This window comes from Puma concolor, chromosome C1, assembly GCF_028749965.1.
Source record: "Puma concolor isolate L17-30 chromosome C1, mPumCon1.1.hap2, whole genome shotgun sequence".
Classification (NCBI taxonomy): Eukaryota; Metazoa; Chordata; class Mammalia; order Carnivora; family Felidae; genus Puma; species Puma concolor.
Window position 1 is genome coordinate 100,602,379 of NC_141674.1, and position 23,981 is coordinate 100,626,359.

At 43.9% G+C, this 23,981-nt stretch overlaps 1 protein-coding gene across 1 annotated transcript in view; it reads left to right on the plus strand.

The window, feature by feature from the left end:
• CD101 (CD101 molecule) overlaps positions 1-23,981 on the plus strand; it is a 40,626-nt gene that overhangs the window by 5,252 nt on the left and 11,393 nt on the right. Inside the window, exons 2-8 of the mRNA XM_025928100.2 lie at positions 5,139-5,519; positions 6,834-7,250; positions 12,050-12,436; positions 15,760-16,143; positions 16,835-17,239; positions 19,314-19,724; positions 22,730-23,125. Coding sequence (XP_025783885.1) covers positions 5,139-5,519; positions 6,834-7,250; positions 12,050-12,436; positions 15,760-16,143; positions 16,835-17,239; positions 19,314-19,724; positions 22,730-23,125 — 2,781 coding nt within the window. The remainder of the gene's footprint in view (positions 1-5,138; positions 5,520-6,833; positions 7,251-12,049; positions 12,437-15,759; positions 16,144-16,834; positions 17,240-19,313; positions 19,725-22,729; positions 23,126-23,981) is intronic.

A 23,981-nucleotide genomic window follows, 5' to 3' on the forward strand; every position in this document is an offset into this window, starting at 1 on the left:
TGTGTACAATATATCCCACAGAGAATGTCCTTACAGAAGATGCTTCAGCGCATGGTCCCAATGCATAGCCATTTGAGTTGACCTCTGCCAGCCATTCCTTTCGCATTAAAAATACCTATGAAACTTCCACACGGTTGCTCCACTTCTCTGAGAAAGCAGTCCCTTCCCACTCATGTTCTTGACCTCACGCCTCTACGAGGACCTTCCTCCATTCATCATCCTCTCTGGCGTCATCCATCTTTACCCCTCTGCACCTTCTCTGTCCTTAAACATGTCCTTCCAGCCCTCCCTGCTCCTCCCCTCTCAGCTACTCTTTCCGCTGCCACCCTGTTCTGCTTCCTGTCTCCACAAGACGTCTTGGGTAGTTTACACCCTTTCTTACCCTTGAAGTCCTCTGTTTCTGCTCTATTGAAATCTCTTTTTACAAAGATTTCCACTGATATCTTCCTCATCAAATTAAAAAGACTGTGCCCTGCCTTTAGGGTCCTTGCCCTCCCAGCAGCGCTCAACAACCAGACAAGCTCTTTTGTGTCAAGTTTTTCCTCCTTTGGTTTCCGAGCTGCTGTGTCCTGGCTGCTCTCCTATCTCCCTCACTCTTCCTTCTATAGGTCTGTTCCTCATCCTGTCCCTGAACTAGAGAGACCCTCTAGTTACCTCTCTTCAGCCTTCCTCCTTGTATTCCCTATCATTGCCCAGCCCTGTCAGCGACCGAATCTGCACCTCTGGCCCAGAACCCTCGGTGGTTACAAGCAGACATTCACAAGAAGCAGTGAGAGGCAATGGAGACAGCCAGGGATTTGACATTTGCAAAGCTGGGTTGGAGTCTGGTTCAACTATTTGCAAGTCTCACATTGCTAAATATGGGGATATCACAGAGTTCTTAAAAGGATTAGATTACAAATATTTTCCAAGTTGAGTAGACTTGAGTTGAGTAAGTACCAATATATAGGGGTTCCTGGGTGGCTTGGTCAGTTGAACCTCTGACCCTTTTTTTTTTTTAAGTTTATTTATTTATTTTGGGGGGGGGGCAGGGTAAGAGAGAGAGGGAAAGAGAAATCCCAAGCAGGCTCTGCACTGTCAGCGCGGAGCCCCGATGAGGGCTCAATCCTAAGACCGTGAGATCATGACCTAAGCCTAAATCAAGAGCCGATGCTTAACCAAGGCACCCTGAGCCTCCGACTCTTGTTTTCTGTTCAGGTCATGATCCCAGGGTCGTGGGATCAAGCCCTGAATCAGGCTCTGTGCTGAGCATAGAACCTGCTTAGTATTCTCTCTCTCTCTCTCTCTCTCTCTCTCTCTCTCCCTCTCTCTCTCTCTCTCTCTCTCTCTCCCTCTGCCCCTCTTCCCTACTTGCATGCTCTCTCTCTCTCTCTAAAGTTAAAAAAGACAATAATAATTTTAAAAGTACAAATATATATATATATATATATATATATATATATATATTTAAATATTATTTCCAAATGCTTGCTGGATATCCTTCCTGTTTACTTAATGGTGTTCCGAATTTCGTATTTTCAAAAATCAAACACATTATCTTCTCCCTCACCCTTGAACACGCAACAGTTTCTTCCTGATACCCTTATTTCTATTAACAGTACTATTTCACTCTCGGTCAGCCTCACAAAACCTGCCATCATTTTTTATTTCTTCCTGCCTTTCATCTCCATCCACCCCTTCTACCTCCAAGAATCCAAGGCACTGAAAAACTCTCTAGATTTTATCTCCACAGTGGCTTCGAAATGACAGTCCCTTTCTTTCCATTCCTATTGCTGTCATTACTTCTTTCCCAGGCTACCAGAATTCCCTAATGTTTATTTCTAACTTCCATCATCCTACACAGCTGTCAGACTAATTTTCCTAAGAACTTTCCAACACTTCCAGTGGATTCTCCAGCACCTAATCAGTCAAGTTCAAACTTTCAGACATGATAGTTAAGTCCTTCATGCTTTGGGCCCCAAATTCCTATCAACCTTGTCTCCTTCTATTAATCTTGATGTAACCCTTCCCCTGATCCAGTTTATCGCTCCTTAATTCCTAAACAAGTCTTCCAATTCCTACTCATACAATTTTCTCATGAAGTCTCCCCACTTAAATTATCCTAATCTTTTTGATTCTCCAAATTCCACTTCTCATACCATCTTTCTCCCATAAACCTTCCCTGTTTCCCCCCTTCCTTCAAATTCCTCAGAACAGTGTTATCATCTCCCTATCTCAGAGAGATGACCTCCACCCTCCTTGACTTATACAGTCACAAAGTTAAAGACCATCCCCATCCCATCTTCGTTTCTTAGATCCTTGAAGTATCAGGAATACTATAAGTTGTTGAATAAATATTTATTGGATTGGCAAATAAAGCACTAGAAAATGGAGTGCTGATTTTTGCAAGAAAATATTTCAGATGTGGTATCCATCTCTGAAAAGTCATGGAAAATGTTGAAAAAGTGTTGCCTAGCCACCAAAATAATATTGTGGTAACATGCCGTGTTAGAAACAGGTTAGTGGTAACTTAGAAACCATACTTCTAAAAGCAGTCTTTTTTGAGAGAGAGAATGAAAAGGGGAGGGGCAGAGGGCAGGGGAGAAAGAGAGAGATAGAGAGAGAGAGAGAGAGAGAGAGAGAGAGAGAATCCCAAGCAGGCTCCACACTCTGCCCAGAGCCCGATGCGGAGCTCAATCCCACAATACCTACATCATGACCTGAGCCAAAATCAAGAGTCAGATGCTCAACCGACTGAGCCACCCAGGTACCCCAGAAACCATCCTTCTAAAAACATTTTTATTGTGGAACTATAACACATAAGGAAAGTTAACAAAACATAAACATGCAGTGTAATAAATAAGTAAAAAGTAAAAACCATGTCATCACTATCCAGGTCGTGAGCTAGAATATTGCTAGAAGCACCCATCCCCCCTGCCACATGCCCCATCCAGATCATAACCCTCTCTGCACACACCATCACTGTCCTGCCTTCCGTGATAACCACTTCCCAGCTTTTCTTCCTTTTTAAGTGGCTTTATCCGTTATTTTTCCATTTATTGAACACTCTAGTGTGGTTTCACCTGTTTTTAAATTTTTATAAAGACTGAAATCACTCTGTATATAGTCAAAAAGATTCTCAAGTATTCTGCATCATTCATTAAACACAGTCATCCACAGTACAACCAGTCACAATCCATCCACTTTCACTTCTGTGTAATATTCCATTTTATGGACATACCACAGTCATGTCATTCAGCTGTTGATGGACATATGGGTGCTGTCCAGACTGGGGCCACAACGAACAGTGCTGCTGTGGATGTCCTTACACAGGTAGCCTGATGCACGGGCACACATTTCTTTAAGATATGTGCCAAAGTCTGGCTGGCGTTGCCAAAAATGCCTCAAATGGTCTCTGTTGAGTAATGTTTTGGTAAGTAATAAGTTATGTTTTTCCTATATTTATGTTCTAACTTCCGTTCGAACATCATATAAATACATGACATCAACCAGGATTTATGAATAAATTGGCGTATTTTCATTACTACGGGAAATGTGTGTGGTGGATTGGAGGTTTGCTTGTTTCCCAGTTTTGCATTAAGCATTCAGTCTGTGATTTGTAGTGGACTACATCAGATAACCACTTGCCGTTTCTCCCCGTTTTTTGTAGGGCCCCTTCTATCAGAATTGTCTCCGTTCCAGAATTCCTATCCTCAGCCTTCTCATGGTCTCTGTAAGGCCATTTTTCCTTTCTCTCACTTTCTTCCACTCTAGTCTCCTTGACTTGCTGCTGTTCTTGTGGATTTGCAAAATTCAGCGGGTACTCTGCTGCTGCCCTACCTTCTTACGAACTCTATTCTGTTCCTTCCACAATCCCAGCAATTGCTCCCCATCGGACTCTTCTGACGTCTTTCCATCCTCTCTGTCTTCAGCCCCCAGGCCCCCAGTGAAAGATCCAGCTCACCCTTTGGCACCTGTCATTAGCTCTTTGTTCTTTGTGTAACACAAACTAACCTTTAGTATTAACATGCTCCATAAACACAGACATTTTAATTTCTGCCAAATGCCAGAGTTTGAAAACGTGCAAAGAAAATGCTGCTATTTGAGGCGCCTGGGTGGCTCAGTCGGTTAAGCGTCCGACTTCGACTCAGGTCACGATCTCACGGTCTGTGAGTTTGAGCCCCGCGTCGGGCTCTGTGCTGACAGCTCGGAGCCTGGAGCCTGCTTCAGATTCTGTGTCTCCCCGTCTCTCAGCCCCTCCCCTGCTCATGCTCTGTCTCTCTGTCTCTTAATAATAAATAAATGTTAAAAAAATTTTTTAAAAAAGAAAGAAAATGCCGCCATTTGATCATATTCTGTCCTTTGACCCTAATGCTTGAGATGTGTGTCTCAACAGGCAGCATTCCTGAGTAGTCCCAACTGAAAACTTCTGGTAAGAGAACTGAAGTGAATTTGATCCCAGATCCTGGTGGACTTGATGGGCCATCTTTTAGGAAGCTTTTCAGTAAGGCTGCAGTGGCTCTTTAAAAAATTACAAAAAAAAAAAAAAAAAAAAAAAACCCAAACCCTCCCCAGTATAGAAAGGAAATGCCTCGCTCTTCAGATGCTAATTTTAGCTAGTCCTGCATCAGACCTGGCCACGGGCTACAAATAGTTCTAACCAAGTAGCGAGACAAAGAAAGCTGGGCACCATGGACAGCGTGGGCGGTGCCCTAGACTTTGTCTCTCCAGCAATGTCTGTGAGGACAGCCTGACAGGCACCCGGGAGTTGGAGTCTGGAGGAAGTACTTGCTGAATCTTCCCGTAAGATAATGTAAAAGGCGAATTATCATGCATTGTATTTACTTTCAAATAAGTGCCCTCAGATAACACTGCGCACTAAGCATTACCAGTCATAACACGGGTGAAGCTGACTTTTTTTTTTTTTTAAGAGCCTAGGAATTACTGTGGAAGTTAAAGTTGTAAAAAACCCAATGAACTCATGAAGGCATTCCACTGCTCCTCAGCCTGGAGGAGGTGTTGAACATTTGAGTTGATTATAGCTAATAACCTGTGATCTCATTTACTAGAACTATAATACAGGGAGCTGTATAAGGTGGCACACGGGGGACCGGAGCACTAATCTATTTTTATTCCCCTTTCTTCCTCCTCCTTGCAAGCTAAGCTCAGCATTGGCCAGAGAAAAGTAACGGTCCAGAAAGGACCGCTGTTTAGGGCTGAAGGCTACCCTGTCAGCATTGTCTGCAATGTAACTGGCTACGAGGGACCTTCTGAGCAGCACTTCCAGTGGTCTGTTTACCTGCCGACAGCCCCGACTCGAGAAATCCAGATCATAAGCACCGCGGATGCCACCTTCACTTACGCGGTGTACGCGCAGCGAGTACGAAGCAGGGGGATCTACGTGGAGAGGGTCCGGGGCAACTCAGTCTTGTTGCACATCTCAAAGGTCCAGCTGAAGGATTCTGGAGAGTATGAATGTTACACACCGAACACGGATAAAAAATACTACGGCAATTACAGTGCGAAGACTAGACTCATTGGTAAGCTGTTTGGCTTCCTGCGCCTGCCGGTCCCCCGACAAGCCAGACCCCCACCATCACGATGCCTTGCAACGTGACGTGCCTTCACGCTGTGTCAAGCCCTTTGGCAAGAGAGCCCTCGCGGCCCCCTGGATGTGTTGCAGATTGGTCACAGATCGGTATCCCACATTCTCTAAAACTCTCAATTCATCTCTCTAGTCAACCTTGCCATGAAGATATAGATAGTGTGTAAGTCTCCGAAGGCCTTGTCCATAGCTGGCTGCACGTTGATCAGACAGAACTGTGAGGGTTCTCCCCAGGCCATGTCTCTTCTTGGAGGGAGAACATTAACTTGGTAAAAGAGCTTGTATTAGCACGATCAGTGATAAGGCATCAACTTGGAAATTATGATTCCCCAATTACTCTCCTCTAGCATATTTACGTAGAGAGAGAGGTTCAGAGTCCTTGCAATGACCACGTTGCCCCTTTGCCTAGAATATCTTAGCGCCCGTCTTTCAGTCTAGCCAACTCCTACATATGCTTGTGGACCCATCTTAGGTATTCCCTCTTCTGTGAAATCTGTCCTGTCTCAGGCAGTGCTCCCATATCTTTGTTTCCTCCTGATGCTCTATTCACATCACTATTGTTAGCACTCACCCAGGTTATGTGATATTTGGCTCCTTACATGACCCCTACCTCACCCAGAGCTCCATGAGCACAGCTACCTCGGCCCCCAGCACAGTGACTGGCACTGAGTAGTTGCTCAAGCAGTATTTGTTGATTGAATCTAAGTGTTGCTTTCACATAAGCATAGGCTGTGTGATTTCCCTTGAGGAAGAACGCGATGATAGGTGAGTAGGGTGATTATCAAAATTGTGGTAAGGGTTGCATTTTGGCTCTGGGTGATAGATTATAAGAGATTATTTCAGAACTTTACAAAGAAGCAGGTTAAGTAAGGTGTAAGGAAGTGAAGCGACTTGCTCCAGTTCCTGTCGTCAAATAGGGACAGACTCAGGATGAGAATGTAGGTCTCCTAGCTCCCAGTGCTTTTCCGTCTTAAATACTCCGTGTCTAAGTAGCTAAATTGGTCACAGCCTACGCTAAAAATGTAAAGTCAGGGTCAATACATCACCGAGGCATTAGTTTTGCCAAGTTCCATAGGCTATCTGTACAGATGCCAATGTTCCCCTTGGCAATAGGGAAGGCATATGGCTGGTGGAAAACAACTCAAAGTGTGTGCTTTACAGATGGTGGGTCAGGGCACCATCTTTGTCTAAGGAGGCTTGTCTGATGGGTTCCTGGGCCAGTCAGTTGTCATCTTTCCTTTGCTTTCAGTTATTCCAGATACCCTCTCTGCCACTATGAGTTCCCAGACTCTCAGTAAGAAGGAAGGCGAATCATTAGAACTTACGTGCGAAGCATCCAAAGCGACAACTCAGCATACCCACCTGTCTGTCACCTGGCACCTGATCCAGGATGGAGAAAGAAGCCAAGCTACCGAGATTATTTCCCTCTCCAAGGATTTCATGTTGATCCCTGGGCCCTCATTTACCGAGAGGTTTGCCGCTGGTGATGTGCATCTCAACAAGCTTGGGGTCACTACCTTCAGGCTGGCCGTAGGGAGGCTCCAGCCCTCCGATCAAGGCCAGCTGTTCTGTGAGGCAACCGAATGGATTCAAGATCCAGATGAAACCTGGACTTTAATCACGAAAAAGCAGACGGATCAAACAACTCTGAGGATCCAACCGACAGGTAATGATCTTCTCAAGAAATTCATTACTATGTTGGTAGTGGGTATTTATGGGCCATCTTTTTTTTCTTTTTTCTAATCTTCGGTTGAATCTAAAAAAAAACACATTTAGAAAGTTTGAATAAAATTTGTTTTGGGCATCTAGGAAGCATCAATAAGAAGAAAGACATTTGGTTTGGGGGGGGGGTCTGCCCACAGCAGGGTTTCTGTGGGATAAGGTCTGTTGAATGGTTAGATAGATTCCACAAATCATGCATGGAAACGGTGTTATTCTTGCCAAGCTCTGTGTGAGCACTTTATCTGCACTTTATCTAATGTAGTCCTTACCCTATGGGGCAGCTAGTCATCTCCCCATTTTTAAAACAAGGAACCTGGGCCTCAAACAGGCTAAATACTGGTAAGAAGTTGAGCTGGTGTGTTTCTCCAGTGATCCTGCACCACAGATACCCGGGCCCCAGAGTAGCCCGCTTCCAGGGTGGAGGCTTATCTTCGTCACGGCCAGGCTTTCCTCCCACCTGACACCATTTCCTACTTGGGATGGTGTCCCTCTTCATGATCCACTGGCGTTTTCATCAAAGCAAGCAGGAAGCCTCAGCTGTGATTCCTGGTTTCTCTACACAGGCTATGGTCCAATAGGAAGAGGTTGTGAAAACTATATATATCCATGCTAAAAGCAGTGATCCAACGGTGGATCAATGGAAGTTCCTTCTTTTTTTTTTTTTCTTTCTTTTTTTTTTTTTAGGAAAAGTGTTATTCTGTTTCATTAAAAAAATGGTCTTTGGCCTTGAGTGTCCAAGTTATACTCAGTGAGTTCTGTGGGGGCACATCATGGGTGCTTTTTCTCTCCGAGAACTTTTTATATAAAACAGTCTTTATTTATGTTGACAAAAATTGTATATATTTAAGGTGTGCATGATGTTTTTTTTAGTTGAAATTTATTGTCAAATTGGTTTCCATACAACATCCAGTGCTCATCCCAACAGGTGCCCTCCTCAATACCCATCACCCACCCTCCCCTCCCTCCCACCCCCCATCAAGGTGTACATGATGTTTTGATAGACATGCATTTTGAAACCATTACCACAGTCAGGCTAATTAACATATCCATTATCTCACATAGTTACTTTCTGTGTGTAGTGTGTGTGGGGGTGGGGGGTGGGGGTGGGGGGGTGTGTGCATGGGTGTATGGTGCAAACCCTTAAGATCTCTGTTCTCAGCAGATTTCAAGTATGCAACACGGTGTTATTAACTGTAGTCACTTGCTATACATTAGATCTATAAAACTTATCTCACATAATGGAAACTTTGTCCCCTTTGATCACAATCTCCCTCTTCCATCCCCTCCCCCAGATCCTGGCAACTACCATTCTATTCTCTGCTTTTATGAGTTCGGCAGTTTTAGATGGCACATACAAGCGAGTTCCTGCAGTCTTTGTCCTTCTGTGTCTGGCTTATTTCACTTAGCCTAATATCCTCCAGGTTGATCCGTGGTGTTGAAAATGACAGGATTTCCTTTTCTCTCAGGGCTGCATAATATTTCAGTGTGTATATATACCACATTTTCTTCATTCATCCCTCCATCAATGGGTACTTAGGTTGACTCCGTTATCTTTGTTACCATGCATAATAAACATGGGAATGCAGATCTCTCTTTGAGATACTGACTTCATTTCCTTTGGATACTACACCCAGAAGTGGGATCACTGGGATTATATGATAGGTCTGTTTTTAATTTTTGAGGCACTTCCACACTGTTTCTATAATGTTATATTCCCACCAATATTACATTCCCTTGCCTCCACATCCTTTTTTTTTATGAAATTTATTGTCAAATTGGTTTCCATACAACACCCAGTGCTCATCCCAACAAGTGCCCTTCTCAATGCCCATCACCCACTTTCCCCTCTCCCCCATCCCCCCCCCATCCACCCTTAGTTTGTTCTCTGTATTTAATAGTCTCTTGTGGTTTGTCTCCCTCCCTCTCTGTTTGTAGCTATTCTTTCTCCTTCCCTTCCCCCATGGTCTTCTGTTCAGTTTCTCAGAATCCACATATGAGTGAAAACATATGGTATCTGTCTTTCTCTGCCTGACTTATTTCACTTAGCATAACACTCTCCAGTCCCATCCACGTTGCTGCAAATGGCAGAATTTCATTCTTTCTCATTGCCAAGTAGTATTCCATTGTATATATAAATCACATCTTCTTTATCCATTCATCAGTTGATCTCCACATCCTCACCAATACTCGTTTTTACTTTTCCAACCCATGAAACACAGAATATCTTTCCATTTATTTGCATCTTCTTTACTTTCTTTAATCCATATTTTGTAGTTTTCAGTGCAAATGTCTTTCGCCTCCTTGGTTAAATTTATTCCTGAGTATTTTCTTCTTTTCGACACTATTGTAAATGAGCTTTTTTTTAATTGAGATAAAATTAGTATATGACATTAAGTTGCAGGTGTGCAACATTAGAATTCGATGTTTGTATAGGCTACAAGGGATCACCACCATAAGTCTAGTTACAGTCCATCAGCATACAATTGAACCCCTTCACCCATTTTGCCCACTCTCCAACCCCCTTCCCCTCTGGCAACCACAAATCTGTTCTCTGTATCTGTGAGCTCATTTTTATTTTGTTTGTTCATTTGTTTTGGTTTTTAGAGTCCACATATAAGTGAAATCATATGGTATTTGTCTTTCTCTGCCTGATTTATTTCACTTCGAATAATACCCTCAGGGTCCATCCATGTTGTTGGAAATGGCAAGATTTCTTTCTTTTTTATGGCTAAGTAGTATTCTTCTGTGTGTGTGTGTGTGTGTGTGTGTGTGTGTGTGTGTGCGCCACATTTTCTTTATCCATTCATCCATTGATGGACATTTAGGTTGTTTCTGTATCTTAACTATTATAAATAATGCTGCAATGAACATAAGGGTACATATATCTTCTTGGTATTTTTGTATTCTTTGAATAAATACCCAGAAGAGGAATAGCTGCATCATAAGGTAATTCTATTTTTAATTTTTTGAGAAATCTCTATACTGTTTTCAATATTGGTGGCACCGATAGTGTAAAAGCGTTGCTTTGTCACTGCATCTTCTCCAGCACATGTTATTACCTGTCCTTTTGATAATAGCCATTCTAACAGGGATGAACTAATATCTCATTGTGGTTTTGATTTGCACTTGCCTGATGATGAGTGATGCTGAACATCTTTTCACGTGCCTGTTGTCCATCTGTAGCAATTGTTTTCTTAATGTCTTTTTCCAGTACAGTAAAACCTTGGTTTGAGAGCATAAATCGTTCCAGAAACATGCTGGTAATCCAAAGCACTTATATATCAAAGTGGATTTCCTCATAAGAAATAATGGAAACTCAGATGATTTGTTCCACAACCCAAAAATGTTCACATAAAAATGATTACAATACTGTAATATAATATAAAATAATAAAGAAAATACAAAAATATAAAGAAAAATAAATAAGTTAACCTGTACTTACCTTTGAAAATCTTCATGGCTGGTGTGAGGGAAACAAGAGAGAAGAGGGTTATTGTGAAGGGTGACTTTCACTATCACTAACAGATGTTGATTACAGTATAGTATCAATAAACTCTTGCCATATACTGTATTTCATGTAATTGGCAATAAGGCAGCAGAGGAAAGGGTCTATATGTGCAGACAGCCTGACATATAGAATTCATAGAATGAGCAAAGCATTTCTAAGCTCACTCTTGTCTGGAAATCAAAGGACTATCCATAGGCACTTTGAAGTGACAAAAATACACCGGTGCCAGTTGTGGGCACCTTCCAACGTTCTGAAAAATCACTGACTTCTGCCGAACACCACGGTGTGAGACTGAGCATCTGAGCATGGGAGACGATCACCCACAATCCCACAGCAAAAGAGAGAGAAAGAGAAGAACCATTGGCTCAGTTGTGATCATGTGACGTTTGATGTCACGTACTACTCATATTGCAAGACATCGCTCGTTTATCAAGTTAAAATTTATTAGAAATGTTTGCTCGTCATGCGGAACACTCACAGAACAAGTTACTCGCGATCCGTACTTTGTCGTTTCGCCGTACTTTGTTGTTAGTGTATAGAAATGCAACTGATTTTTTTTCGTATGTTCATTTTGTATCCTGCAACTTTACTGAAACTATTCATTTTAATAGTTTTTTGGTGGAGTCTTTCGGGGTTTCTATATATAAGACCACGTCATCTGCAAATGGATGATTTTACTTCATTTTTACTTTATTTTTTTTTACCCTAATTTCTCTGGGTAAGGCTTCCAGTACTATGTGGGATAGAAGTGGTGAGAGTGGGCATCTTTGCCTTTTCCCAGTCTTAGGAAAAACTTTCAGTTTTTCATGGTTAGGGATTATGTTAACTGCAGACTAGTCATACATCACATGTGCTTTAACTTAAGAAAATTCCACTGGATATTCTCAGCCAAAAAAAAAAATCCCAATTTATAGCAATTCAACATACCATAAGATGTTATATATTTTTTATTAAAAAGAGATACATTACTGTATACTTTATATTTCTATGCATACGTTTTGCTTAATAGGATTGCATTCAGAAAGCTATGTATGCTGTTCTTGCTGAATGATTTAAGGAATAGTCAAGGGCATCTTTGCTTCTAGGCATTTCTTTGGCTGACCTGCTCTTTGGAGCTAAACTCCCACATGAAATTCAATCCTTGTGGATCCTTACAGGAGGTATTATCTCCCTGCGGTACTGAAAGGACAGATGCTGTGACTTCTCTAAATATCTGCTTTGCTTTTGTTTCCTAGTGAGAGATTTTCAAGTCAACATTACCACCCAGAGCACGTTTACAGCAGGGAAACCCTTAGAACTGGTTTGCCTGGTAGTAGGCAGTGGCCAGGACCCACAGCTTCAGGGCATCTGGCTCTTCAATGGTAACGAGGTGGCCCGCATCAATGCTAGTGGTGTTCTGGACCTCAAGAGAGACTACAGAGAGAGAGCAAGTCAAGGACAGCTCCAGGTTTCAAAGTTAAACCCCAAGGTTTTCTCTCTCAAGATCTTTTCTATGGGCCCCGAGGATGAAGGGGCCTACACATGTGCCGTGGAAGAGGTGGTAAGAAATCAGATGGACTCCTGGGATGTGCTTCAGAGAAAGCAGTCACCGGACAGCCGTGTGCATCTGAGGATGCCGGCAGGTATGTGAAGTCAGGGCCACACATGACTGGGCTGTTCTCAGCTTCCCTCCTTTGTGAGTACAGTATGACTTCATGGACACAGCGGACTTCTCCTGCAGAGGCAGGTGTCAGTTGGATCACTTTGAGGTGGCGTGAAAGACACACAATTAGATTGTCCTGAAGTCTCTTCTTGCTGTCTTAGGTCTTAGATTCTTTGATTCTGTCTGCTGTTAGTCCTAATTTTTGCACCTTGGGTTTTTCTTCAAGCAGGGAACACCTGTATCAATGAAACCCTCTGTCTTCTATCGTTGTCTGTGTGATGTGAGTGTGTGAAGAGGGAAAAATGACACTTGGCCTCCTTCCTGGGGAATGCACACCTACATTATGCTCCCCCCCCCCCAACACCTTTCAGGTACCTTTGGTCAATCCTCTGTTATCTTAACCTGATACACAGGATGATAGTGCATCTTAATGCTATATCAAAGCATGACACAGACTAAGAAATGAAGAGGTAAATGATAGCAGGCAGATGTTGTCCCCTGCATTTTGCCGTAATGTGACGTGCCTGTCCAAACCACTTTGAGTATCTGTATGCATGAAAGTGGAAGGCCACTTAGGCCTTGTTTAGTTCATGAAGGTTGGGTGACCCGAACCATGGTTGAGCAGTCAGTGCTTTTTGTGTGAAGAGAAAACAGACAAATCTACAACGAACATTAGGATGCTCCGGGCTGGGTATTATATTCTAAGTCTAGAAAGACTAATTGCCCAAGGGCACAAAACACAACCCACCAAAAAATAAAGATACCCTTGTCTCACTGGTTCCTTGGAGGCATCTCCAAAGATGGACAAATTTCCCTTTCATGCTTTTCTCCGTCACCCCATTTGCTAGCAATGAAGATCACAATCTCCGGCCTAGAGTGGCAAGCCAGGAAGCGTGTTGGTGTTAGTTTTCACGCTAAACATTTGGTCGAACTTTCTAGGATTCAGGAAAAACTAGGTGGGCGGGCTTACATACTTACACAGGTCTAGGTCTCTGTTTCATGCATCTCAGTCTCTGCTGAAACATGTCGGTAAAGCTTTCTTAAATTCCACATGTGGGAATCTGTGCCAAAGGGTGCCCAGATCCTAAGCCCATCGGTAGGGTGGTCTTCCAAAGCAAAAAATAGTTCTTTGTACAGGCTGGAATCCAAACTGGGCCCAATGTGCAGAGACAGAAAAAAATTGTTAGCAAATTTATTAAGGATCCTGTTGAGCATTCACAGTTTTGAAAATCAAACCAAAGTATGAGCAGAGTCTTATCATTCTATGAATATTTTAAACAGAAGGGGGTACTCGCTACCACTGTGAATCTGTAACTTACACACACTTGATAAGTTTATTACTTCTTACCAAGAGGCAGTAATGACTGTAATGAGTTAAGGACACCTCATCTTTTCTTAAAAAAATTGATGTTAGTTGAAACTAATCATAATGGTTATATTAGAGTAGTGAGATTATGAGTAATAATTTCCTCTTTACGTTCTAAGCTTCAGTTATGAGTCTATTTTTAACTTGAAAATGACTCTAAGTATAATCCTGCCTCTAACACCCAAAATTTGGAAGCAGGCTTGCATACATGTGATATAATATATAATATATATAAAATATTATTGAAATAAGAATCAATAGTATTATTAATTATATTAAAATATCAAATACATATATTAAATTTATTTGTGGTTATCAACCTTCATTCTGCCTTTGTAACATACATATACATACATATACACATACATACATATACATACATATATACATACATATATGTACATATACATATATGTCTATATATATAAAGCAGGAGAAGACCAAACTCCTTCCTCAGCAGGGAAGAACAATTTGCAAATTCACTTAGATCCTATTTAAATTTCTCATCCCAAGTCTATTTTGTTCTTTTCTCTTTTGCCTTTGAACCACCCCACTTTCACTAAGCACCTATTATTACAGCCAAAGCTATTAGCTTCCCCTTGCCCGGCAGGCTAAGCCCTTAAGCATGTACCACTTTTAGTCCTCCCAACAATGCCATAAGGTGGGTGCGATTATTACCTTTGTATTTGCAGGAAAGAAAATGGAGGCTCAGGGAGGACAGTGTGTTGCCCAGGGTAACTCTGACTCCCAGGGCTTCGGCCTTAAGCCTGGGATGCATGAGCTACTGAGATGTCTTTGCCTTGCCCACACAGCACCCAGGACAAAACCTTGCCCAGGACGCGTCCGAATGTTTGCATTTCCACGTGTCTTGAATTTCTGGGAGCCAGACGTATATTTGCAGTTTAACATTGTAGTTCAGCTGTAAGAAGGCTCTTCCCTCAACCAAACCATTAATATATCTCTAGCTATGTGAATATGTGATTTGAAAAAGAGAAATCTATATATGTGTATTTTCTCCCAAGTAATTGCTTTTAATGGTAGTATTCTGTTTATTCTGTTGTTCTTGTTTTTTTTTTTTTTTTTCAATAAACTCTGCAACCAGTGTGGGGCTTGAACTCATGACCCGGAGATCAAGAGTCACATGCTCCATGGACCGAGCGAGCCAGGCACCCCTAATAGCAGTAATTTCAACAGAAATCTAATTACCAACACTCGTTCCCTGTTCAAAACACATACTAATTAGGGAAAGATAAGTAGGGAGAGGAATGTCATTTTGAACTGTGAAACACAAAATTTCAAAAAACTAGAAATTTAAATAAACACAGCTTTGTTACTTTCAGGCTCATATACCCACCCTAATTAATCTAAGAAAATATTACCAGATGTTTTCCCAACTAGATGTTCTTAATGAAGGGCTGATTTAACAAATCACTAAAAACGAGGGCAAATTATAAATTGTTTAAGTGTAAATAAGTTCTCCTGATATTCTTTCTATTGTCTTGTGCCCACTATTTAAGTGTTTAGCCAATCTCTTTTCTGAGGGTGGTCCAGGACTACACGGCCTGATCTGATTGGTCACAAAACGAGTCAAATCCTAATTAAAGAGCTGTCACTCTTTAATGTGTTTAATGTGTTTTCGAAACGTTTTCATTTAGGGGCGCCTGGGTGGCGCAGTCGGTTAAGCGTCCAACTTCAGCCAGGTCACGATCTCGCAGTCTGTGAGTTCGAGCCCCACGTCGGGCTCTGGGCTGATGGCTCAGAGCCTGGAGCCTGTTTCCGATTCTGTGTCTCCCTCTCTCTCTGCCCCTCGCCCGTTCATGCTCTGTCTCTCTCTGTCCCAAAAATAAATAAACGTTGGAAAAAAAAAATTAAAAAAAAAAAGAAACGTTTTCATTTACTTGAAACCCTTTTTTTCCTTTCAAATCTGTAATCCACAGCAAGAAATGTGGCCTTATCTACCAAGAGCAAGCAGCAAGCAGTGTGGGAAGGAGAGGTATTAACCCTTCTCTGCAAGGCAGATGGAACCGAGAGTCCCCTGTCTGTGGAATGGTGGCGCCTCCCACAGGGCCAGACGCAGCCAGAGTTCATGGCTGGAATGGGGCAGGATGGCACGGTGCAGCTAGGCGCCCCCTACAAGGAACTCAATAACCATGGCAACACAAGGCTGGAGAAAACAGACTGGGCCACTTTCCAGCTGGAGATCACCTCCACCACCATTACGGACGGTGGTATATACGAGTGCCGAGTGTCTGAGAGTGCCCAGAACCAGGCCGGAGGTCAGAGCTGGACTCAGAAGTTGTCGGTCACCATCAGATCTCTGGGTAAGTGTCCAAGAAATCCTTTTCTGAACTTGCGGGTCGTCGGTACCTTCCTCTGCAGTGCGACGCAGTAGAGTCTGATTGTGTGTCACCCTGAACCCCCCAGTTAGGGCACGTACACCCCAGGACACGGAGCATCGTTTCTGGCTGCCATGTCCATCAACTACTCTCTAAAGTTTACTCATCTTTATGAAGATCATCTGTAGGGTGCCCCTTACAGGCTGTTATTCACAGCTAAAAACAAAAGCCTATGACCTGGAGTAGACTTACAGAGGACACATGGCCAGTGGAGCTGAGCCTCATACATTCGGGCTTTTGACAGCTGTGGCCCTGTGTTGCAGAGTCTTCTAGCATGTTCCAAACAGTGACACTGAGCCTGTGAGTGGAAATAAGGGAAGGAGGCCAGCCACTGGGCTGGGGAGTGCTCCACCCACTCCGTAGCAGCTGTCTAAGCAGCAGGCTGGAGAGACACTGCCTGTTTGTTGTCACTACTGAGAACACTCTTAGAAGAGGGTCAGCTTTGGAAATCTGAGGACAGATTTCAGGACAGGCTGTACTGTGAGTCAACTTTTACCTCCAAATATTTGATTCTCCCGATGTACAAATGCATGGCTCTGTGTGAATAGGTGAATAGGAAGGCTTTGATTTGATAAGCATATTAGAAATCCTGTTTCCCATCTATTTCTGCCCACAGAGTCGAGTTTACAGGTTAAGCTGATGAGCCGTCAACCCCAAGTGACATTAACCAACACCTTTGGCCTGTCCTGCATAGTGGAGGCTGACTTCTCCCACCTCAGGGTGCCACTCACTGTGACGTGGCAGTTCCAGCCAGCAAGATCTCGGGTCTTTCATCTGCTTGTTCGAATCGCCTGGAACGGCACTATTGAGTGGGGGGATTTCCTATCTCAGTTCCAAAAGAAGACAAAGCTTTTGCAGTCCTCATTTTACTCTCAACTCCTAATCCACGATGCCACGGAGGAAGAAGCAGGAGTTTATCGGTGTCAAGTAGAAGTTTACGCCAGAAATTCCCCAGACACGAGCGGCCCCCCGAGGGCTTCCGCCGTCTCTCACTCGCTGATGATAGCCATCACTTTGCCAGGTAAACACCACCTGAAATTAATCCATGCTTGAAAAACAAACCAACACATTTCTCCCATGGTGGGTAAGTTTGTAGAATTAAAACATAAAATACCTTCTCCCCATGTTCTTACTGTATAAGTTAGCACCACAGAAAACCAATATCCAGGCTGACATTGAGTTAACGTGCATGGGATGGCCATACTGATTGTTAAAACATTGACAGACTTCCACACTGACTAATAATAACTGTGGCTCCATGCCCCTTCCCCCCTTCCCATAAGTTCCCAGCACCTGCAAGGTACCATGTGGCACAACAGGGGGCCTCTAGGACCAGCTCCTAGAGCTGGGGGAGGCATTCTTTTGGATTGGTCACTGCCCATGCCTCATGAGTCATTAAATGTTTGGAATGTCTCCATTAGTGGTATGGATAACGTAAATTCCATTAGAATACATTTATCCTCTTGTTGTACCATGTGAATGTATAAGAGAGAGGATATGATTATAGTCAAATATAATTTACCTTGTCAGCTGGTAAAAGAACAGAGAGGTAAAAAGTATGACACAACCTGGGCAAAGTTCTGCTGGGTCATGCATCTTCTTTTATGGCTTGCATTCTTTTAAGGCAGAGCGTTCAAGAGCCTTTGAAGTCATTTCAATCTGACAGGCACCAGACAGCAGCATAGCTGTGGACAAGTCACACAATCCGTCCAAGTCTAGGTACTTCATCCATAAGTTGCTCTTTAAAGATGCGCACGTTGAAGGTGGTGACACATAGATAATGTGCCTAGTACAGTGCCGATGCGTGGAGTGGATGTTCAGACATGGTAGTGGTCATTCTCTCTGCTGCTGAGTGACATCTTTTGTACTAGTAATGATCTCCTTGTTGATTGACTCATCTCCTACTTTCCATCTTGAATTTGAGCTCCAGCCACACTGAGCTAGTTGCAGGCCCTCAAATACTCTATGTTCTCTCCCTCTTTCAGTCTTTGTTCAAGTCATGTGTTTTGTGTGGAACGCTTTAGCCTCTTCTCCATCAGACTAATTCCTATTAACCCTTAAGACTTAGGTTAGAGGTCTCTTCTCCAGAAAGCCTCCCCACACTCCCATATTTGAGTTAGGTAGTCGTGCCCTGTGCTCTGACTTCTGCATACCTCTGTCACTCTTGGGTGACACAGTCTTGTAATCCTAAGCCTCTGTGACTGTACTAGTGTCTCCCTCTAGACTGTGAACCCACGGAAGGAAGGTAGCCACAGAGTGGGGAATAGTCTGACAGAGAACACAGTGTGTGCTTAATAAATGTTTGTTGAAGGAAGAATAAAGGGATCTACTGGCAACTTCAAGAAGCAGTTACAAAAGCAGAATCAGTGATGTCAGCAAGAGGTTAGAATAAGGTTTGGAAGGCAGGTGTTAGCATTCATCTTCCCGACGGAGCAGAAAAGCTGCTGGAATAAAAGGGTAGTTGACTATGTATCTGTATGAGATTCTTACAGTTGACTGGCTGCAAAGAAACATATAATGTTAATAGCCCACGTACAACTTGCTTTTGTTTACCTGAGTTCAAGGGCAGATACCAACAAGGGCGTTTGGCAAACTGTGAATCTGGGGGTACTCTGGAGAGTGAGCACACAGACAAAGCATTAATAGGGGCACTTTCTCCCACTTTGATTTATGAAATGCTGCAGAAGAGAAGATGTCTAAGCTTCAATAATGAGGCATTATCATGTGGAAGAGATTAGTTTCCTGTATGACACTTCCTCCCACCCCATGTTCCCATCCCACTCATCCAGGTAAGGGTAGAACCAGGACCAGTGGCTGGAAGGTATGGAGTGGTAAGATTCAACTTGATATCAGAAAGAATTCTCTAGTGGCAGAGATGTCCAAAGATGGAATGGACTGGTTTGTCAGTTGGGGAGCTGTTCAGAGGCTCGATGGGCAGTGAGTGGGGCTTCTGGGGAGGAAATTCCCCCATCCAGTGGATGGAGGAGACAGTGTCCCAGTTGGCCTCTGCCTTAAAATTCTGTTTTCTAGCAAAGTAACAAACAAAACAAAGTAACAAACAAAACAAAGTAACTGTCACCATTCTTTTCATTTAGAGAGCAAGCTAAGAGTGAACTCAACCAGTCAAGTCCAAGAGATCTTCATCAACTCCAACACCAACATAGAATGTAGCATCTTGTCCCAGTCCACTGGAGACCTCCAGTTAGCCGTTATTTGGTACTTCTCTCCCATTTCCATGAATGCAACCTGGCTGAAGATCCTGGAAATGGACCAAACCAATGTTGTAAAATATGGGGATGAATTTCACTCCCTACTGAGACAACAAAAATTCCACCCCAAGAAAGTTTCCCAGGACTTGTTTCAGCTACAGATTCTGAATGTGGAAGACAGCGATCAGGGCAGATACCACTGTGCTGTGGAAGAATGGTTCTTGTCCAGAAACGGCACTTGGCACAAGCTTGGAGAAAAGAAGTCAGGTCTGACAGAATTGAAACTCAGGCCCACAGGTAAACCTCATGAGTGTATTCTCACAACGGCTTTCTATAGGATGGCCTTCTTCTCTTGGGCAGCTCTTCAATGGAGTGATTATGTTGAAGGTAGAAATGTGACCCAGGGCCATAGGGATAGTGGCCACCTACACAATGAATGCAGGACCTGGTGGCCCAGTAGAGGACGTGGGAGTCACGTAAGGTGAGTCAATCTGAGGTTTTGAGGAGTCTGGATGGGAACAAGATCCCTTTGATTGGTTTGCCTGTCAGCCTGGCAGCCTGCTCTATGCAGCTACCCAGGGTATCGTATCTCTAGATCTCTGTAATAACAAGCTGTGTCATTCCAGTGGGGCTCTACTGTAATTTGGCAAAGAGAGAGTAATACGAAGCATATTTCTCCCACTGTGAACAGAAACTGTACAACTCTATAGGGATGTGTGGAGAAATTGCTTTTCAACATTTGGCTGCCTAAACATACGGCAAATAAGAGTAGTTAACTGTCGGAATGCTTACTGAGGGAGTCTCCTCTTCCTCAGGAGAGCTTTAAAACTGTAATAGAAGTTCCATCCACGTGCGCTGGTCTAAGAGCGCTGCGGTTGAAGTGTGGGCAGGGTTGGTTAGATCTCTTGGTATCCGTTTGGTCACCTCCAGGGTTGATTAAAATGAGACAGATGTCACGGCTAGGGTTCGGGAACTGGCTGAGATCCAACAGCACAATGCAAAGAAGTTAGTCTGGTTTGGTGCTTAAAACTGCATTTGCAACGGAACACCCACAAATAAGATTATAATAAACGTTACTGTGTATTAGACAGTTAGAGATACAAAGAGAAATAAGGCACAGCTCTTGCCTTAAGGAGCTTACGGTCTGTAGGGGGGGCAGTGGAGCCAAACAGTAGTGGAGCATAAGGCTCTCTTTTCTTGCTGCTCTGGTTCCCCTTCTCTGTGTTCTTCAGGCCCTTCTTCTCCCTGGTAAATGTGGGTGCTCCTCAGGGACAGATCCTGGGCCCCTTTGTCTCATTATTCTCTGCTCTCTCCAGAACTTCTCAAATACTGTGTTGGTTTCAACTACCACCTTCGATGAAATAGCGCAAAGTCTTTACACTTCGCTCCGATCTCCTGAGCTCCGGCTCTTTCTTCCCAACCGCCTGTTGTACATTTCTGCTCGGATGCCCCCGAGACCCTCACGCGCAGCACGTCCCAAACCTCATTATCATTCTTGCCATCCCACAAGACCCGTGCAAACTTCTGCATTCTCCATCTGTGTGGCTGGCAGCCCTTTCTCCCGGTTGCCTAAGCCAAATCTTGACAGTGTTCGCACACCCTTTAAGGAGGCAGCCGCTCCTTGGCTCAAGCTAGCAAACCCTTCCCATCCGGAAATGTGGGCTCAGTGTTGCCCAATCTTTTAGTACATCAAGAAACGCCTAACATCTTTTTTGGTGATATCGCTTGGTGGAGACTATACACAGCTAATCCAAATTTTTAAAAAAGACTGTGGGAGTCAAACAAAACATATCTGTGGGTTAGGTGTGGCTGGCTGGGGGTGGCCAGCTGTGTACCCCGGGGCAGGGAGTGAGTTAAGAGGCCCCAGGGAGAGATACTGAGAAGGAGTGGTCAGAACTGCAGGAGAGACACGTTCTCTGAAATCAAAAGGAGAGAATTTCAAGAAGAAAATGGACTTCGGTGATAAAACCCACAGAGCGGGCAACAAAACCAGAGTGTCTTGAGCTGGGAAATCAGGCCCATACTAATGATCTTGGCCAGAGCATGGGATAGAATTAGAAGGTGTTTGCATTAAAGTAGGGAGGAATTTGAGATGAGGAAGCAGAGACAGAATCATATAAACTAATATTTCACATACTTTGCCATGAATGGAGGGAGAGAGTAAATATGGCAACAACAACAAAAATCCAGATATGGGACGCCTGGGTGACTCAGTTGGTTGAGTTTCCAACCTTGTTTTAGGTCATGATCTCATGGTCCATGAGTTGGAGCCCCGAGTCGGGCTCTGTGCTGACAGCTCGGAGCCTGGAGCCTGCTTCAGATTCTGTGTCTCCCTCTCTCTCCGCCCCACTCATGCTCTGTCCCTCTGTGTCTCTCAAAAATAAATAAACATTCAAAAAAAACTTTTTTAAGATTGATCAATAAATGTGTTTGTAGTAGAGTTGAAAATTTAGCGTATACTATAGTTTATTTTGTTAGTAACTGCTCTGGTCTTCATTTGAAGTTCTCACGAGCAGGTTAGGAGGGGAAAATTTTTCTTAAGTTTATTTATTTTGTGAGGCAGGGGAGGGGCAGAGAGAGAGAGACAGAGGGAGAGAGAAAGAATCCCAAGCAGGCTCCATGAGCACAGAGACTGACATGGGGCTCGAACTCACAAACCATGAGATATGACCTGAACCAAAATTAAGAGCCAGATGCTTAACCAACTGAGTCACCCAGGCACCCCAGGAGAAAATTTTTAAGAAGTAAATGTCAAAATCTGTTTAAGACTTAGTCTAATCCAGTAATTTAAATCATCTTTCCTTGAGTGGTATTCTAATACTTGTATAAAAATGTTCAGTCTCTCAGATAGCCTCCTCTTTCCCTGCATCTTGGACTGAGATGATATCTGGGTATATGGGAGGAAGGTAATTTGCCAAGAATGAGGGGCAGTGGTGCAGTAATGACTTGAGGGAAGAGCCAGAAGTTTTGGATGGTCCATCTGGGCAGAAGGAGAAAGAGTTGGCCAGGGAGAGGCAAAACAGCAGGGCAGAGCACCCACTGAAGCTGGGTGGCTTCAGAGGCAGGCCTTCAGCAGACAAGAGGTAGGGCTGAAGGGAAACGGCTGGTTTGCTTCATCGCACAGAATGTTCTAGCAAATGTTGAAGAAGGACAGGGGTCAAGGGAAAACGTTAAAGATGAGAGACCTGGTTATCTAAAGAGTTTAAGATGGCATCTCCTCAGTGAGAACTAGATCTTTCAGAGGGGGTACCCAATCTAAAAATCTGGATTCTTCTCTAAATTATTGCCATTTTATTTCCTAGGAAGCAAGGTACGTGTCTCCAAAGTGTACTGGACAGAAAATGCTACCGAGCACACGGAGGTGGCCATCCACTGCAGCCTGGAGAGTTCTGGCAGCTCGGCTTCTCTGTACTCTGTGATGTGGTTGCGCAACGGGGAGCATTCAGGAAGGAAAATGCTGGTACACCTTCGGCATGATGGCTTGCTGGAGTATGGTGACGAGGGGCTCGGGGGGCATCTGTACTGTTACCGCTCATCCCCTACAGACTTTGTCCTGAAGCTTCATCGGGTCAGAATGGAGGATGCTGGTTTGTACTGGTGCAAGGTGACAGAGTGGGAGCCGCATGGTAACCCTGGCACGTGGGTCAACCGAGCATCAGATGAGTCCCAGCATGTGGTGCTCACGGTGCTGCCTTCAGGTAACTAGGGGTTAATCTGCCCCGGCCCCTGGTCGGGAGAGTCTTTGTCCCCCGCCCTGTCTTGTGTTTCCCTCCCAGTTACGTTTTGCTGAAAGCAGTTTACAGATTCCCTAAAGAAAGTGACTTTGCAGTTTCTGTCAATAGTGATTGCTAGTTCTCATTTGGACAGATGAGGTCTATGCAAGGTTTCGGGCACAGACACGGAAATGTCAGGGGCATCTGACCTGCTTCCCCCGCCCCTTCTCCTCCCGAACCAAAAAAGCCATCCACATCGTATCCCTTTCAATAACAAAATTACGTTCGAAGCGGACATCTTTACCCCTTGGCTGGTTCTCCAGTCTCAGAATGCTCGGATCTGCAGAGGGAGTTGGAATGAGGGATAGGGGCCTGGTGACGGGATGTTTCATTTGGTCTCACTGCAGTCAACTGCCTCTACATGCTCCCCACCTCCAAACCAAAGCGAAACTTTTCTTTTTTTTTTTTTAATTTTTTTTTTCCAACATTTATTTATTTTTGGGACAGAGAGAGACAGAGCATGAATGGGGGAGGGGCAGAGAGAGAGGGAGACACAGAATCGGAAACAGGCTCCAGGCTCTGAGCCATCAGCCCAGAGCCTGACGCGGGGCTCGAACTCACGGACCGCGAGATCGTGACCTGGCTGAAGTCGGACGCTTAACCGACTGCGCCACCCAGGCTCCCCAAAGCGAAACTTTTCTTAATGAGTAAGTCCCATGTTCTTCTCTCTCGATAGGTCAACAAATCAGCAGGGCTTTGAGAACGATAGTCATGTGGTGGGTGGGCCTCACCTGACTGCAGTTTGAAAGGCATCAGAGAAGGAAGTATGCCCTGTGGAGCT